The sequence below is a fragment of the Onthophagus taurus genome, chromosome 5, assembly GCF_036711975.1.
Source record: "Onthophagus taurus isolate NC chromosome 5, IU_Otau_3.0, whole genome shotgun sequence".
NCBI lineage: Eukaryota > Metazoa > Arthropoda > Insecta > Coleoptera > Scarabaeidae > Onthophagus > Onthophagus taurus.
Window position 1 is genome coordinate 3,760,392 of NC_091970.1, and position 18,430 is coordinate 3,778,821.

An 18,430-nucleotide genomic window follows, 5' to 3' on the forward strand; every position below is an offset into this window, starting at 1 on the left:
AGTATTTTTGGGTTAAAAATGTTTATTTTTTTAATTTTTTTATTTCTTATGTGTACATAGCCGTGGTACAAATCTCGTTGCATACAATATTACAATAAATTTTCAAAATTATTGGTCAGATGATAATAATAAATGTACAATAATAATAATTTAACAATATCATCTAATTAATAATTGGCTAATTACGTTTACTTTATCTTTAATATCCTTTAGGAAACATTTAGCGCTCATTTAATATTGATCCCACTATAATTTATTTTTTTTCTTTAATATTTATTACGGTAAACAGCGAAGTTTATTTATCTGTTATTCGATAAGTCTTTCATGCATCTACAATCTATTTAAAAAAAAAACCTCAAAAAAGTTGTGATATAAAGATAGAAATAAAAATGTAGGAGGAAAAGATTTTTTTTAGGCCGTTGTATTTAATAATTTTTTAATTTAAAACGTTTCTTTTAAATCACTTAATTTATTTATGACTAAACTTTTGTTTAACGCTTCATTTAAAATTCTATAATTTAACTTATAACGTTTGTATATTATAAAGTTATCATCAGTCTTATTATTATTTTCTTTTTAAATAGGATTTACTAGCAACATTGAAGCGAAATTACTTCAATTTGGTTTATTTTAAACAACAGCCAAGAGTTTCAAAAGGAAAGGAAATACAGGAAGTACTCTAGTTACATATTTTAATTTTTTTTACAATTCCTTGGCGAAAATTAAGATTTAAATAAGTAAATAAATAAAAAGGAATGTATTTAACAGTTACAATATGTTAAACATTTTGTTATTGCCTATTTTTTTTAATTATAAATGATTCATTTAAAAAAACAGCAACTGTGTTCTATAGGCACCATATTTAGAGAGAGAAGGCCGGTTATTTGAAGAGATATGATAGAGATATACAATTTATTAGTCTCTCAAAAGAGAAGTGAAATGATTTTTAATTTTTTTAAAATTAATTTTAATGTCATGAAGAGATCACAAGCGATTTTGAACGAACCTAAGCGTTCTTTTAAATTAAAAAACTTTTAAATTTTCTCGTTTAGCGTTCTAATGACAAAGGATTTTACAAATATCATACAATCTTAGTAATTGACATACTCAGTACACAGTCAGATATTAATATCTTAACTATTTCTTTTTTATTTTAGGTTAGGTCCTTATCAGCTAATTTTTTTGTGTTAACAAATTTTTTTTGAGTGTTAAAAGCAAAAATTGTTCATGATTCAAATTAATATCTTCACAACAACTCAAACTGATTACCCATATCGAGTATAACGCTGTTACACCCCAATTTTTGTTGTTGACTTGTCGGCGGTAAAGGGGGTGTTGGAATAGTCGGTAAATTTCCTAATTCCTCATCTTCGTCTTCGTTCTGAATCAATAATTGCTGCTGTTGCTTTCCGGATAACGCAATGTCTCCTACAATGACCGTAGTTGTCGATGAGTTGTGTTGTTGCCGGCACGCAGCGACAATGTGCATCGGAGACGTTCCCGTCATAACGAAATTGGTGATTCCCGCCAAACCGGAAAGATCCGCCGTGCCGTTTGCCGTCGCCGGAACTAAAAGCGACGTGTCTTTTTTGCCCTCCAGCACGTGGACGACTCCGCTGTCGAAAATGATGTCTTCCTCGACTGCGGAAACAACGTTGTTGTTCTCTGGGGATCCAACGTGTTGTTGTTGGTGCTGGGGGGCGTGACGTCAAAGGTTTGCGGTATCGCTTTCTGATGCTTCCACCAGTGGCCAATCGCTTTCCGGACTTGAATCTCCGTTTGATGAACTTGACGATTCGGTCTAAATTAAAACAAGAATCAAAAAGTTATTATAATTAAAACAGTTTAATTAATATAGTTATTTTCTTTTTAGTTTAAAAGGTTACCCCGAAATTCTTGAAATAGAGACTACTCAGACTACTGATATCGATGTAATGTCTCGCCCGCAAGCGACCTCGGCTTACTTAATCTTGATATCGTTGAAATCTGGTTAGTTTTTGCATGCGATATAGTATCAATATAACTAGGTCATCTTAGATTCCTGGGGATAATGTTTTGTCCGCGGAAATCGGTTGAATTAAATAATATTAATTTTATAATACTTACCACACTGACTGGAGTCAGAGATCTTAAAGGAGGTGTTGGTGGCCCCCTTTTGAGCTTTGGTCAGGCCACCGTTCCTCCAGTTTCTGGTTCGGGAGACCAACAATTATCGGACAACCAGCATCCGATGACGACAGTTACTAATCCGATTAGTAAAGCTAACATTATGTACACCTCCGCGTTTCCTAAAAGATGAATTTTGAAAAAAAAATCAAATTTTTTTTCATCTTACCTAATTGTTTTCGTATACCATTTCCCATTTTGCTCCTCCACAAGCTATTAATTAACGTTGGGTCGGCTCGTCTCCATTCCCTCCAACCGGCCCAATTTCTGCGAACGACGCCAACTCCCCCACCGGAAGCCATCATCACACCTGGTGCTGGCGTGCTTAAGGTAGGATTCGATGGGCCGTGAGCGTTTCCTTGCGGTGACGGAAAACTTGTAACTTAAGAATTGAGTTAATGAGTATGGATCAATAAATAGGTTAGCTTTGGGATTTTAGCATCGTTAATTTTGGAATTGGAAACCATGTTATGTAACTGACAATTAGTGAAGTTGCATTGATCGGTACCCCTTTGGGTTTCGACCTCCCTACACTTTGTAAACTCACGAACACGGTAACGTAAATGAATGCACGTAAATTGCATTATCTTAAGAGGAGTTGAAATGGGAAAACGAGTAATAAGAGAAAGAGATACAAGTTATGTTTTGGTGGTCGGGTCGTTTTGAAAGTTTTATGTTTCAATTGCTCGAAACACTACCGGAAAAGGGGTCAGTGAATTTTTTATTTTCCCCCGCCTGGAAAGAACTAACGAAGAACACTTATTCTTTCCTTGGATTGAAGTCAAAATGAACCTATATCTATCTTACCGATGATAATGATGAAGGTTAGTATTAAAAACAGCAAGAAAATCCAGCCCATCCCTTTGCGTCAGCAACTCGGTCGTTCCTGCGCAGGTATCATATCTCGGTGGAAGAAATATTTGAGTAGATCTTTGAGAAATCCCTCCGTGACTGATGAATTATTGAGAGACGCTGCCGTTGAAGTATCTAAAAAAACCACAAAAAGATTTAATGATTTAAAGTTTGTTTTAGAAAGAATTCAAGTGGAAAATAACCGAAAAGAAAATAGAACATTACCAGGCGTAGATGAAATGATTTTCACGGAGAGATAAGTGTAATTTAAAGGACGATTTGACCCTTTTTCTCCTGCAATTTTCTGTTTACGACTTGTTCCCCAAAATATCTCAATAAATTTTTCAAAATCGCTTTTACTACTTTTAAATATTGATTAATGCGATGTTTTTCGAACTCATTTTTATTGCCTGCTCAGGTAAACGTCCATAAATCGAACTAAAACTGAAATCTTTATGACACCGAAAACTCAATTTTAAATCAATATTATGTTTTTTTAGATTAAGTAATCTTAAGACGGATTTGATAGTTTCGTATCTCTTTGTTAAAGGTTACGTGCTACCGAGAAAATTAATGTACTGCGACTGACCGTTCGATCCAACGGAGCCAACAACTGCAAAGGGATTTAACACAATGCAGTAAGTTTTTAAATCATTCATTTTTACCCTAACACTAAATCATCTAAATGAAGTGTAAAGAGGTATCGCTTAATAATTTTTAATACAAAAAAAGATTCCTTTTATATTTCCATTCTTGAAGCTTTACGATCACCGTATACGGGTTTCCCCTTGAAGTTATGAGCAACAATAAAGTTGACCATCAAACGTCGAACGCGAAACCATAAAATTGCACACGTCCAATTTCGTTTCGTTCTTTCGGGAAAACTCTTTAACTTTAGGATGGGTGGCAAAGATTTCTCTAAGTTGAATGCGAGGACTATAAAATAATCGTTTATTAGCCAGTTGACACAACATTAATACAGTATCTGTTAAGATAATGAATTGCCTCAGTCGTAATTGCACTTTTCATCCACAATTAAGCCGAGGTCGCTTGAGACCGTTACCACAATATAGTATATGAAAAGATATTGCACTGCCTCGTCTATAATTGCACACTTTTATGCACAGTTTTCGACTATAATTAAGCCGAGGTCGCTCGCGGCCGAGGCATTTCATTAGATACCACATTAATATTGTATCTAAAGAGATATTGCACTGCCTCGTCTATAATTGCACATTTTTCGGTTATAGTTAAGCCGGGGTCGCTTGCGGCCGAGGCATTTCATTTGATACTACATTAATATAGTATCTGAAGGGATATTGCACTGCCTCGTCTATAATTACACACTTTTCATTTATAATTAAGCCGAGGTCGCTTGCGGCTGAGGTATTTCATTTGATACCACATTAATATAGTATCTGAACAGATATTGCACCGCATCGTCTATAATTGCATACTTTTATGCATATTTTTCGTCTATAAATAAGTAGAGGTCGCTTGTGGCAAAGTTTTTTTTGTTTTTCCAATTATTATTATGGCGAAAAATTTATTTGGTAACCTAAAATGTAATTCTGTTTTTTATTTTGTTAATTAGTTTTGCGATTTATGTTAGAAAATAATGTGGTGATCACCTTGTTGGTTTATATAAGTAATTTTATTTCATTTCTTCTTCAAGAGACTAATAGTGTGAGTTATATATTTGAATACGTCTCATGAGTGTACCGAGGCAATATCTTAAACCACATACGAGTTTTCCCTTTAAGTTATAAGCAACAATAAAGTTGACCATCAAACGTCGAACGCAAAACCGTAAAATTGCACACGTCCAATTTCGTTTTGTTCTTGGGAAAAACTCTTTAACTTTAGGATTGGTGGCAAAGATTTCCCGAAGTTGAACGCGAGGACGATACAATAATCGCTTATTAGCCGTATAATAGTAAAAGTTGTTATCGTCGAAAACTTTACTCGAAAGTTAGTTTTCGGCGAGATTTATAGTTTTAGGAAGAAGAACCCCAGGTGAACGAAACGAGAATTTTAAAATTAATTTTTGAATGAATCATTTAAATCAAATTATTTTCATTGAATTTACCTGCACACACGAACACAACTCCCCACCACGCGGTTGATGCGAAACTGCATTATTTCAAAGCCGAAAATTAGAGGAACACAGACACGAATTATTGATAATAACGCGTTGCGTTCAATTTGCCAATTCTATGTAGACATAAAGGATTCAATCCAATTAGCGGCGTTAATACGTAATATTGTTCGCACGATTAAATAATTATTTTACACATCGATCGATGCACTCAACACATTCAAATCGATCTTCAATTAAAAACGAACAAGAAAAAAAAACTCGAATGAGTATCGATCTGAATATAGCGCAACTCTTTGGAGCTTTTATCTTGTTCACGTTTGAAAAATTTTCAACAGAAAAAAATATTGATGATGTGCAATTAGTCAGTGTGGGTTTCAAACGTGGGATTTGAGCACATGGAATTGTTTCTGTGTGTGGAAATAAATCATACATTTTTTTTTGATTTTTGAGTAAATGGATATTTATTGGTTTATTAAAAACTCACTAAACCAAACCAAACCAGTTTTCTCATAATTACAAAAATATGAATTAAAATTTAAAATGGTTTCGACATACGTTTATATTTTATGGGGAGCCCAAAAACTCCCAACTCCTCCCGGAGGTTTTAATGAAAATGTGATAAACGGCACGTTGGTGTGCAATTACACTTCAGTTCGGTAAACGCTTTGCCGCGTACCGAATATACACAGATAGATAATGGTTAGTTAGGTGCATTCTAATTTTCTGCGTGCTCAACAAAACGCACCAGATAAAGCATGAGTTAAAACCCGATTGTGTGGAATGATCGTGTTTTTATTTCCCCATCCTAAGAATTCACTAATTAAACCCAAAAACGATTATCTTCATTAATCCAAATCGTTTCTCATTTCAAATGATCAATTTGAATAATTAAATCTAATTCCTTTTTCAATATCGCTTTATCACTATAATAATGTCTTTTCTTTAATATAATTGAATTAGTACACGTCTAGTTAGGGAAAAATTTATCTGTTCATGAAAAATGACTTTTCCTAAGGGAAAGGAGAGAGAAGAAAATAAAAAAATAAAATTTAAAGTGTCTCCTCTGAGTCGTTCTGTTCCCTTGTTCGTGTCCTATGTTAAAAAATTAGGTTTCAGATAGCGTCACGGTAAAGCGTCCTTCATAAAAATGAATAAAACAAACGGTGAAAAGCTGAAAATTTCAAGCGCGGTGAATCGCCTCGAATGTCCGACGAAAACCGTCCTCGGAGGGAATTTAAAATTTCGTCGCCCGATTTATATTTTAGAATGTGCGTGACTGGAAAGTTTCGAAAGGTACAACAACTATTTTTGTTTATTTACAAATTATGTTTCCAAAAATAATTTCAAAACAAGAATTTGCATTAGAATTAATATATTATATTGCTTCTTCAATATTGTCTCAACCTCATCTTAATCAAGCAAAAATATATAGTTTCCGTTCAAAATCAAGTAGAGATATCAGTTGATATATCGTATGGAATGTTGCACTGCCTCAGCCGCAAGCAACCTCGGATAAATAAGGTAAAAATTAACGCTCTTCATTAATAATCAAACCGAGGTCGCTTGCGACCAAGGTAGTACAATGTCTCATCAGATACTATATTAATGTGGTATCAACTGGAACGCAAAAATTAAACTTCAAATGTTGTCACGGTAAACCGTCCTTCATAAAAATAAATAGAACAAACTGTGAAAAATTGAAAATTTTTAAAGGTACATCAACAATATTTGTTTATTTACCAATTGTAAACATTTCCAAAAATAATTGCAAAGCTACAATCTGCTTTATTTAAAATTAATTGGTACATGAACTGCATTCAAATCTACATTTCTACGCGAACCATTATTTTACTGACTGTTTACAAACTCACGATTCCAAACCCCACTAACAACTTGTACTTTGAATACCTTATTAAAGCAGCTCGAGGGGAAACTCTCAAATTAATTAATTAATTAACTTCAAATATGAAATAAATATTTAAAAATTTCAACTTTTCCCAATAACAAGGTTTTTTTTCGATTTCAAAGTGTACCTTTAAACTCGGCGGTGGAGATTTTCCATCCCACTGGGATTTAGATATCTTTTGAACCTTGAGGGCTTCTTATCGATTTAGCTGAAATGGTCGTTTTGCGTTAGATAGGGTAGAACGGGATCGGTTATTTTTGCTCGACCGTTTATGCAAGTGGCTCCATCACGTAGATGATGCATTTTAAAGTGCGAGATCAACTTCTTTTAAGACTACGTGATATCATCTTTCGGCAACGCTTTATCATCGTATTCTTTAAATTAAAATTTTAAAAAAAAATAGAAGTACCTTTTTGATTAGCTTTTAGGTGAGGTAGAACCGCGAAAAAACGATTTCACGTAGAGTTTCAGTAAAAGTCGTAACCGCTTAAAAGTCGAAGAAAATAAAAAATAGAACTTTACTTAACTTTAAAACAAGTCGTTGAGTTTTTTTTCTTTTCATTGAAAATCGATGCTTTTAGATTAAATAAAATTAAATAAAATTTCGTTAAATTATAATTATTTTATTAAAAATCGTTTTAAATTGTTTAAGATTTTATTAAAATCATAAATTAGAACGAATTTTGCCTAATTAAGTCAAGGCACTTGTCTCCGAGGAGCTGCAATTAATACAATTATCATGTAGTATTCACTAGACATATTGCAGTCCCTCTTTTGATTAAGCCGAGGCCGCTTGCGACTGAGGCACTGGATTATTACCTCGGCCAAGCTAAGATACACACTCTCCGACCATAATTAAGCCGAGGTCGCTTGCGACCGAGGTATAGCATCGGTACCATATCAACACAAAAAGTAACCAATTCACAACGGTATTAATATTAATAAAGCCGAGGTTGCTTACGGTCGAGGCACTGGATTATCTTATTCCATATTATTTTAACGTGGTATCAACCCAATTATACTGTATCTCTAATTTAAACAAAACTGAAACCTAAGCTCAAACTCAACCTCACAACTAAACCTAAATCTAAACTCAAACTTAAATTTAAAGAAAGACGAACATATTAACAAGGTGGCGCTTTTATAACAGCTCGCCCGACGACGTCAACACAGAATTCGTCACCAAACCTATAAGGCGATCAGCTGACCCTGGCATTCTCATTAATGGGATAAAAAAACAAAAAATCAAAACGCAAAAGTCTCGATGGCACGCGCAATACAATCAACCCAACCATCCCGGCACAGTCATATTTATTGTTAATTATCTTACAAAAACATGGTCGTCATTACAAGAGCGACGCTATTGGAAATCGTAAACTAGCATACATTGAGTTGTAATCTAGACACATCTGATTAGATTTAAAACATAATTACCTTAATAACCTTTTTTGTAGTGATTATTTGGATTCCAAACAGCTATTAGCTGAAAGTCGTTTATAATTATTTATAGGAAGATAAATTTGATAGTAAGCAGATTTCTTAAATTTTATTAACAAATTATTAGAAATGAGGAATTTTTGCAACTTTGTGTAGAAGAAATACTATACATTATGGCAACAACAACCATATAATCCGCAAAACGTGCAGCTATCTCACTCGTCACCAAACACGCGACCCATCATACTTTAACTCCTTCCTAGATAACTAGTATTATTTAAGACCGCAATCTCTACCATCGCCTATACAAACCCATAAATGAAATTGATTTATTAAAAATCTTCAATTTTAAAATGAGTACATTATTAATTCGGTTACTTTTTCTTTTAATTTTTTTCGTCTTTGAGGTAACAAAAAGACGACACGTTTCTGTAATGGGACAAGGAATATCCTAGAAATTGGAAAGGTACGGAAACGAACCAACCGGGAAAGGAACTAATTTTTGTGAGTAGAAGACGGGGGTTGAACCGGAATTCATACTCTATGCATTGTTCTTTGAAAATAAGCCACGGTTGGGTTGGGTTGATTCCTTTCTTTCTCTTTCTATTCCTCTGCCTTTTTTTGCTGCGCATATATTGATTCAGATGCGTTAATTTTTAATTTTTTAATTTTTCGATTGAACAATTATTTCATTTCTGTCATCCATCACGTGTTTACATTGAAATGGCACAAAATAAAAATACGTTGGATATATTTTGTATGAAAACGACGATACATCCCATGGTATAAGTGAGAACGTGCTCGCAATAAGAAATATGCACCCGCGGGAATGCACAACTGTCATTTTTACGTGAAATAGTAAGGTGATAGCCGTGAATAATACTACCCGTTATGTTTGGACATCTTTTGCGTTTTACATTTTTCTTTATCAAGATTTTATTTTAATAATTCATATGTTAATAGTCTAATATTCAAGTAAAAGTAAATAAGAGATAATGATGGTGTCAACACATCAAACTGTCAACGTGTTAATTAAATAGTAATTTTCGAGAAAGTGAATTAAATTAAATCTTCATTTGGCTTTCGTGTGAAGGCGCAAATTGACCCCCTTTTGGAACATGATGAGGAGACGAACGAAAAGGGGGGTTGGCGGCGCTAAAAGGGGTCAAGTAAGTGCAAACCTCGACGAGAAACTGTCACTGTCACGACGTGAACCGTGTTGTTGTCGTCGTCGCCGATTTTAGAGTTGCCTGGTAACCGACAGAGACCACCCCAGACGACTCGACGTGGCGTCACGATGTTTTACCGCCCCCCAAAGCTTATAGATAACACCTCATGGTGTACGAGATCTTCGGCTAAATTATGTTGGATGCGAAAGGGAAAAATTGAATGAAATAGAGGAAAACGTTTGAGATTGCAAAAATTTATAAATCGGTGGAGTTATACATATAAAAAAAAAGATGGGACTAATTAAAAAGTTAAAAAAAAATTAAGGGTTGTTTACAGGAGTTAAAAGGATTTTTTTTAATTAAAAAATTTTAATTTTATATCTTTTTTACCTTAATAATCGTTTTTTAAATTGGGTATTTGTAATAATAGATTAAAAAAAGTCATAAATATGCTGGAATTGAACCCGGTACCTCTTGAAAGTGCACTGTCATTTCTCTGTAAAAACAAATTGTTTATCACATTTGACATTACTAATAAGTTACAATATCTTCATATCTTTAAATTTTGCGATTGGCGATAAAATGTTGTAGGCATCACGGCAGCAAATCTCAGACTTGTTCGATAAAGAATCACTTTGCTGGCTTGGTACATAAATAACTATTATTTTAAGAGTTTTTTTTATATGGTTCATGGGGCAAGGTGAAGAGGGGCGTCTTTGTCCGAACGAATAGTTTAGGATGAGACGTTAATAGAAAACGTTTCGTTTTGAAAGGAAGTAGGTTAAAAGCCTGAAGCCGGGGGATTTTCTATGCGGCTACTAATATTACGCGAGTATTCAAAATTAAAATTACATTTCATTTAAAATTTATACAGAAATTTATCTAACGCAAAAGTTGTAAAGGATGATGAAAGTACAGTGAAATTCCCCTAATTTGAACTTCCATAATTCGAATTTAATCTGAAGATGCACGGTTAAACCCGAAATTTTCTTGTTCTAAGTATAGTGTTAGTTCTAGTTTCACACATACACTGTCGCTGGAACTAACACTAAACCTAAAACTAGAATCATTCGGGTTTAGCCATCTTGAGAGACGTACGGCTAAACCCAAATGTTTCTAGTTCTATGTACAATGTTAATTCTAGTTACAGTGCAAGTGTAAAACTAGAACTCACACTAGCCCTAGAACTAGAAGGTTTTGGGTTTAGCTTAGTTTTGGAGATTAAAAATTTCGATGAAAAAACTTTCAGTTTTGAAAACCGGAAGTACTAATTTTTCGTTATTTTTTTTGTTTTCAACGTTACCAATGTTTTAAGGGCGAAAAATCCTTTAAAATGAACTCAAACACGACTTATTTATCTCTAAAAATACATTTTTATTAAAATTAACCTAAAATGTCAAACGTGAACTGTCAAAATAGTTTTATTTTAACATTTTGTTTGTTGTTGGTGTTAATTTGGTCGTGTTTGGGTTTGTTTTAAAGGAAGTTTTTTTCCGCTCCCTCAGCGATTCGAATTAGGGGAATTTTACTGTAATTGAGAAATTATTGACAGTTGGAGTTAAACAGTTTGTTGCTAACTTTATGTTATATCAATGTAAAGACATCAAAGGTTTTGACATAACGTAATAAACATAACCTCAATTTTTTTTTTTAATAATTTTTTCTTTTGTGTTTGGTAAGATTTGGAAACTTTTAAAAACTTTGAAATTTAATATATCATTATATTCATTATAATTTATTTGATTGATTTGATTTATTTGATATTTTTTATAATAAATATAATGATGATTTTGTATTTATCGGATCAATATGAAATTTAAAGCGACGATATTTACATTATTCATTTTAACGAAAAAATTTAACGTTTTCAATTATTCATGGGATGTCCCGCGGATTTGTACTGCAACTTCGTAATAACCGTTGGGTTAATTTTTTTTCAAAAACGATAATCTGAATTGTTCTGTAATTTTGTAGAAGATATCCCCGCGAGGTCTTTACCCTTTACCCTTAAACCCGGGGCCGCGAGAGTAAGGCGCAACTGGTGTTCTAAATACACTATCATCCTTTGCTTAGGAGTCGCAATATCAAAATGAAAACTTACCTTAATGGAAGATTATTAAAATTTTGTTTTCTCAATCGGCGAACAATAACTGTTTATTTCTTGGGCGATACACGTTTGTGTGTCGGAAAGATTTAAACTCGGAGTTTTTTTTAATTTTTTCGTCAAATAGTGAAGGGCGCGTAGTTCCTTGACCTGCTGCGAGCACACGGCACCCGGCAAAACTGGCCCCCCTATTCGAGGCACGGAGCCAGTATCCTCTGCTGGCAGGATCCAGGATCGCGCATGGCGAACACCGGCAAAAGCATTTCGTATCCTGGACGCTGCCAGCGTCGGGATAATAGACGAGAGGAAGGTCCAGGGTTCACTAACCTAAACGCAAAATATTACAGTTTGATTCAAATTTGATAAAAAAATCCTTTTTGATTTGAAAAAATCCTTTCACAATATATTCAAACCCAACATTTTAAAGTTGACAATCTACTATATTATTTCTTTATTTTTAATAGAATTTGTAGAATTTTGAATTGACAAAACGTGTTTCGCATCAATCTCTCAAATATTCTAGAACCCAAATTATCATGAACGATGTGTTCCAAGTTGGAACCTCGAAAACTAACCGACCCCTGAAAAAGCTTTTAAGTTGTCAATAGGTGCCAAGAGATCCAAAAAGCAAACAACACGTTTCTAAAACTGTACGATAAAATATTGATTTTCTCGTAATAATTTATTGGGTCAAAACCAAAAATAAACACTTGTTTTTCGTATAAACACAAAATTCGATAACCGCAATCAAAGAAAATTTCTACGCCGACAACAACCCAGAAAAAGTATCAAAGTTGTTCAAAGCAAGGTAATAAGTCCTCAAAGTAATCATCTCGAGAAAACGGTTGTGAGAAAAGTGCTTAATTGAGCAACATTTTTTAATTCTAACCTCACTAATTGGATCAAAAATCAAAAATGCTTGAATTTAACTCCAAGCACGACTAAGTTATCTTAATTGATTCGCTAGTTATTTCATTTTTCCTATAAATAACAAAGAGAGATAGAAAACAAAATGGCAGGCTGTCATTGTTGACATTTCAACGTAACTTTTTTATGTTTCCACCACCAAAACCAACATTCTTGGGTATCAATTCGAATAAATCCGACCTCCTTTATCTAAATTTAGCATTACAAATTATAGTTAATTACTAAGAAAATCAAGATGGCTACCAATATGAATTTTTTTTTCGGAAATATGCTTTGTTTGGTATCATTTCGAATAATTTGATGGTGATCTTTTCGAATTTCACACTTAATTTTAATAAGCTAAAAATCTAAGTAGGTCGCGATGATTTCCTAAAACTAGAAACATTCGGGTTGGATTGAGTTTTGTTTCGATTGCGTTTTAAGTTGAAATTGGGACGAAATTGTCGGAGTTTTATACGGAATTTTTCATTTGGTATTCATAATATTTAAATATTACATAACGTTATTTATTTATTATTTATTACGGTTATTTTTGAATAATTTTTTTAATAACACTTTAAAAACAATAAAAAACTAACTAAAATTAAAAATAGCTTTAAATATTTTTTTCGCTCTAGATTCCCCAACTATCTCTTTCTCTTTTTGTAGTTTATACAGTTTCCAATTTTCGTAGTGTTCTGTTCTTTTCGGTCTCCATTTAACCGAAGAAAACGATTTCTTAATCATCTAAAAAATAATAAGATAATGAATTAACTCATTATAAAATGGAAGAAATGAAAAGAAAGAAACCTTTGAAAAACCTTCGTTTTTATTTTGGTAAAAGTAATATGTAGTCCACATTACAAATTGCAACATACAAATGCCCAAAATGCCCCAACCACATCCTGAAGCTACTTCCGGATATTCTAAACCACCGTACGTTAATTTTTGATTCGTTATAACGAAGTAGAAGAAAATAATGATTAAAAAACCCGGGGTTAAAATGCCCCAAGTTAATCTCCAGTACCAATGAACTTGTTTTGATACCATAAAATAAATGTCGTCGCAAATTGAGTTTAAACCTAAAAGACGAATTTTTATTGTTTATTTTTGATATAATACAAAGAGAGAAATGAAAATCTTACCGTAAATCCAAAAGACGCAGATCACTTCAAACACGACCAAAACGAAAATAATGAATGTTCCGCCATAAAAATCGACCAAGTTTAAAATAAATTGGCCACCCTGTATATAATTTTAATTATTACTTTATGCAGTAAAACCTCGATATAACGGACCATGTAACTAACTGAATTATTATGTGATTTTAACGTTTAACAATGTTGAAATTAGGTAAATTGACATAAAAAATTAATTTAATGACAGCCGAAAATGTTAGATGAACTTAAAAAGTTTTCTTTCCTCAAATTATTCGAAATAATACCCAACAACGCATATTTTCAAAGAAAACTCATATTGAAACAAAAATTAGTTTTGGTGGAAAAATGAAAAAGTTACGTTGAAATGTCAACAATGACAGGCGGCCATTTTGTTTTCTATCTCTCTGTCAATTAAGTTAAGATAACTTAGTCATGTTTGGAGTTAAATTAAAACATTTTTAATTTTTGATCCAATTAGTGAGGTTAGAATTAAAAAATGTTGCATCGCAAGAAAAAATTTATCCGTTATATCGAAGTTTATACTTCTATCTAAATTAGGAAATAAAGTCTTACAGGTGTAACATAAACCAATCCTATTAAAAATCCAATTGTAGCTGTAAGTCCGGATACTTGCCACGATTTTAAGTTGGTTAACGATTCTGAAATGACGGTGTTAACCATAATTTGAAGCGCAACATTGGTACCAACGCCGAGGATAAAGAGCATTCCAAAAAATAGGATTGCAAATAACCACGGGACGACATCAAATTTCGCAATTGCGTCGGGATAAGAGATAAAAGCCAAACCGTTTCCCCCGGAATTTATTACCGAATCGACGTTAACGTTCATTTCATACGCCAAATTACCTAAAATACCGAAAATGGTCGTCCCCGCCAGTAAAGACGTGAAAGTGTCCAATGTCGTTATGATCATAGCGTCTCGGTTTATGTTATGATCAAAATTGTTATACGAGGAGTAAATTACTATCGTCCCGAAACCGACTCCCAAAGAAAAAAAGCATTGGGATACCGCCGCATACCAAACCTAAAAAAAGTTAAACAACAAAAAGTTATTTTAACCAAAAAGTCCTTTATAGGCGATAAATCAAGGAAGTTTATTCACCAAAAATGACACAACCTCCTTTTGAAATGCTGTACTGTTGTTGTCATTGTGCCAGAAAAGTTTTCCCGGTTATATTATAAATGATTTATTACGAAACTATCAATTTAATAAGAATTTTTTTAAACTTACACTAGCATCTAATAATTTATCCCATTGCGGCCTAATAAAAAATAAAATTCCTTCTCCGGCTCCCGGTAGAGTGACAGCTCTTATCAATAAAGCGAGCATAATAACGTAGGGAAATAAAGCTAAAAAATAAGCGGCCTTTCCGGAACTCGAAACACCTTTACAGCTAACCATAAAAGTGATTATCCAAGAAACGAATAAACAAATTGTTAATCGCCAATCCGGGGTTCCCAAACCATCCGAAATATCATCCTTTTCTTTCAAAACTTCCATCCTAAAAAAATTTAATTTCAAACTCGATTTTTATTAACGTTCATTTTGGTAACCTAAAATAAAGTTCTGAAGAACTTATTGCAACAGAACCGTGAGCTGGAAGTGTAACGCTTTCGTTACTTTTAAAAGTGGCTGGGATGCAGGTCATATTTGCTAAATCCCATTCTGGGCGACACGTCGCCCAAGGCAACTCTCCCGTGAAAGAATTCACGAAGTAAAAAAGAATTATCGCCATCAAAGCGCAATAATAAGTTGAGACGCATATTGAACCTAAAAATTGACCATATCCTATACCTAAAATAAAATAAAAAAAAAATTTAATGGAAAATGTATTGTATTATGAATTGAGTGCACGCATAAAGTGGGAAAGTGCTCTTTCGGCAAGTAGAAAGACCGAACATTAATCCCTTCGAGTTTTCGCTTAATCGATTCCAACCACCCAAGTTTCGTTTTCACCTTGTTATCGAAGCTAGGTTTTGTATAAACATCAAACGTTAAAAAGGCTGTTAAATTAACCCAAATGGATGCAATATGCACTTAATTTTTAATTAATATGAACCAAAAAATATTTAATTAAAAATAAATTCTACTTTGTCATTATAGTTTCCGAGATATTACGATTTTTTATTATTATTGTTATAGATCATTAAAAAATATGAAAAACGAGTCCAAACTCGACATATCTATCGGTTATAACAACCAAGTTAGCTTTGTTTTTATAAAATCAATATGGCCGAAAACAATACAGTAACAAATTGCGCCATCTATGTTTTAAAAGTGATTTTTTGATAGATATATGGTGTTACAACAAATTAGGTTAAAATTTGTTGATCTTTATGAAAGTCTTATTTATGACGTCATCTAAGTCTTTTTGAAGCAAACTTAAAAAAAGCCCTCTTAATAGACATATAAAAGCCTTTAATTTGATACTCAACAACCCATGTTTCAAATATAAATTAATTTTTAAGAAATGAAAAATGACAGTTAACAATTAAGTTGCTTTGAGGTTGAATTGTATTTGTTTCTTAATCTACGTAAAAAGAGCTTCAATTTGATACCCAACAACCCATATTTTGCAACAAATGTAATTTTTAAGAAATGACAGTTGACAGTTAAGTTGGTGCGTTTTCGTATTCAATTGCAATTGTTTTTTTTAAATACGCAAATAAGGTTTCGATTTGATATCCAACATCTTTTATTTCAAAAATTATTTAATTTTGAATAAATGACAATTGACAGTTAATTTGACATCCATCAACCCATAACTTCAAATCAAAATAACTTTTGTAGTTTTTAACCGAAACTCATCGTGTTTAGTAGACACATTTTAAAGGACGTTTCATTTTCTTTCGATTTTTCTTATAAAATATCAAAATAAAATTAATCATTTAGTACCTTTTAAAGCCGGAGCTAAATTTCCAAAAACTTTAACGACGGAAGTACTTGAAAATTGACCCAAAGACATTTCCAAATAATACATTGGTCTCCCAACTACCAATAAAACGATTAAATAAGGTATAAGAAAAGCTCCGCCACCGTTTTCGTAAGCGGTAAACGGAAATCTCCAAACGTTTCCCAATCCAACCGACATCGCAATACAAGACATCAAAAACTCCCAGCTATTATCCCACACTTTTCTTTCCTTTTTAATCGGGGCATTTTCAATTTTCTAAAAATTAATTTAAAAAAAATTAGAATTGTTATAAAATCGGTTTGCTCGTTTTTGATTCTTCCTGGGCATATTCTCGTAGGCAACTTTCTGGCAACCGAAACGCGATAAATCTCGTCGAAATCCGTTTCTTGTTGGCATCGTTTTTTCGTTTCTTTTTTTCGCGTGCTCTCTCGAGCCCCGGAACGGTTTTGCACGCGAGATTTCTGATTTATCGGTCCAATTATGCAAAATAACCTATCCGAGTATAAACAAAAATTGTACGTTACATTTAAATTACGTATCTTTCTCTCAAATCTAAAACTATAAACGACCTTGTTTTAAAGTATCAAATTACTTTGCACATAATATCATATTAAAGAGAATAAACAAATTTTCTTTTGTTTAATTTAAAACTTACCGTTGTATTATTTTCAACATTTTCAAAAGATGGGTTATCGAAGGCGTAAGACTAAAAATAATAAATTCACTAAAATTAATTTATTTAATTAATTAACTAACTTTTTTTTTAAACATTTTTTTTGATAATGTTATTTAGTTTGAGTTTGTTGGGTAACTGACAGTTTTAAGTGTAAGCTTAAGGTATAATTTGCGTTGATCTCTCCCTACTACTTTAGAACAATTCGAATTGGAGGAGTTATTAAAAAAATCGGCTACCTAAGAAATGATAAAACATTATTATTACGATAAAACGTCGGATTTTATTTCTAATTTAAAGTTAAATTTAAATTTTTTAAATGTGAGGTGTTTTATTTTAATTAATCATGAGTGGATTATGATTAAAAGGAAATTATTTAATTTCGAAAGTTGCGAAAAAATGTGTGTTATAAACCCATAACGCTTTAACAATCGCGATTCTGGGTTAAATTATGTTGTAAAACGTTGTAAAAGCCGTCTAAAGGTAATCAAGTTTCGTTTTCCAGACTGCGACGGATTTTTTTTAGATTTTTATCTAAGTCCTAGCTGTAAAAAATGATTGTGGGTGATGATACGAATTTGAGAAAGAAAGAAATAAATATTTATGTTTCAAAGTGCAAACTAACTTCAATAAAATCTTTTCGATTATGAAACCTAAGATCAATTATTATTTCAATTCATCATGAAAATGACGATAATTACAGAGTATTTTCTAGTAAACAAGTAATATCGTGTTATAACCGCATTGGTTATGTAACAAAAAAAAATTTTGCTCGTAGGATGAAACGATTAATTCAACTAAAACTTGCTCAAGTTCAATAAAAATATATCTAGCGCTAAATAACAATTAAAACTAGAACTAACACTAGACCTAGAACTACAAAGTTTCAGGTTGAGCCTTGCGTTTAAAGACAAAAAAAAATTAACGAAAAATGAGTACTTCCGGTTTTCAAAATTTAAAGTTTTTTCATAGAAATTCTTAATCTCCATCAAATTTTCTTTAATACAAACCCAAACACGAC

At 32.7% G+C, this 18,430-nt stretch overlaps 2 protein-coding genes and 1 long non-coding RNA gene across 3 annotated transcripts in view; 1 reads left to right on the forward strand and 2 right to left on the reverse strand.

Moving 5' to 3' along the window:
* LOC111426452 (uncharacterized) overlaps positions 1 to 18,430 on the forward strand; it is a 29,300-nt gene that overhangs the window by 207 nt on the left and 10,663 nt on the right. Inside the window, exon 2 of the long non-coding RNA XR_011640381.1 lies at positions 3,569 to 3,656. This is a non-coding gene — a long non-coding RNA (uncharacterized lncRNA). The remainder of the gene's footprint in view (positions 1 to 3,568; positions 3,657 to 18,430) is intronic.
* LOC111426451 (uncharacterized) lies at positions 4 to 11,911 on the reverse strand. Its single transcript, XM_071196018.1, has 5 exons — positions 11,733 to 11,911; positions 2,974 to 3,153; positions 2,336 to 2,548; positions 2,107 to 2,288; positions 4 to 1,801 (listed from the first exon to the last, which is right to left on the reverse strand). The coding sequence occupies exons 2-4, from the start codon at positions 3,023 to 3,025 to the stop codon at positions 2,167 to 2,169; spliced, it is 387 nt and encodes a 128-aa protein (XP_071052119.1). The 5' UTR covers positions 3,026 to 3,153; positions 11,733 to 11,911; the 3' UTR covers positions 4 to 1,801; positions 2,107 to 2,166.
* On the reverse strand, positions 13,153 to 17,553 carry LOC111426448 (sodium-dependent nutrient amino acid transporter 1-like). The gene is made up of 9 exons (XM_023060970.2): positions 17,493 to 17,553; positions 17,392 to 17,442; positions 16,718 to 16,991; positions 15,376 to 15,616; positions 15,053 to 15,323; positions 14,375 to 14,845; positions 13,787 to 13,886; positions 13,452 to 13,723; positions 13,153 to 13,388 (listed from the first exon to the last, which is right to left on the reverse strand). Exons 1-9 carry the CDS (start codon positions 17,505 to 17,507, stop codon positions 13,236 to 13,238), a joined length of 1,848 nt encoding a protein of 615 aa, XP_022916738.2. The 5' UTR covers positions 17,508 to 17,553; the 3' UTR covers positions 13,153 to 13,235.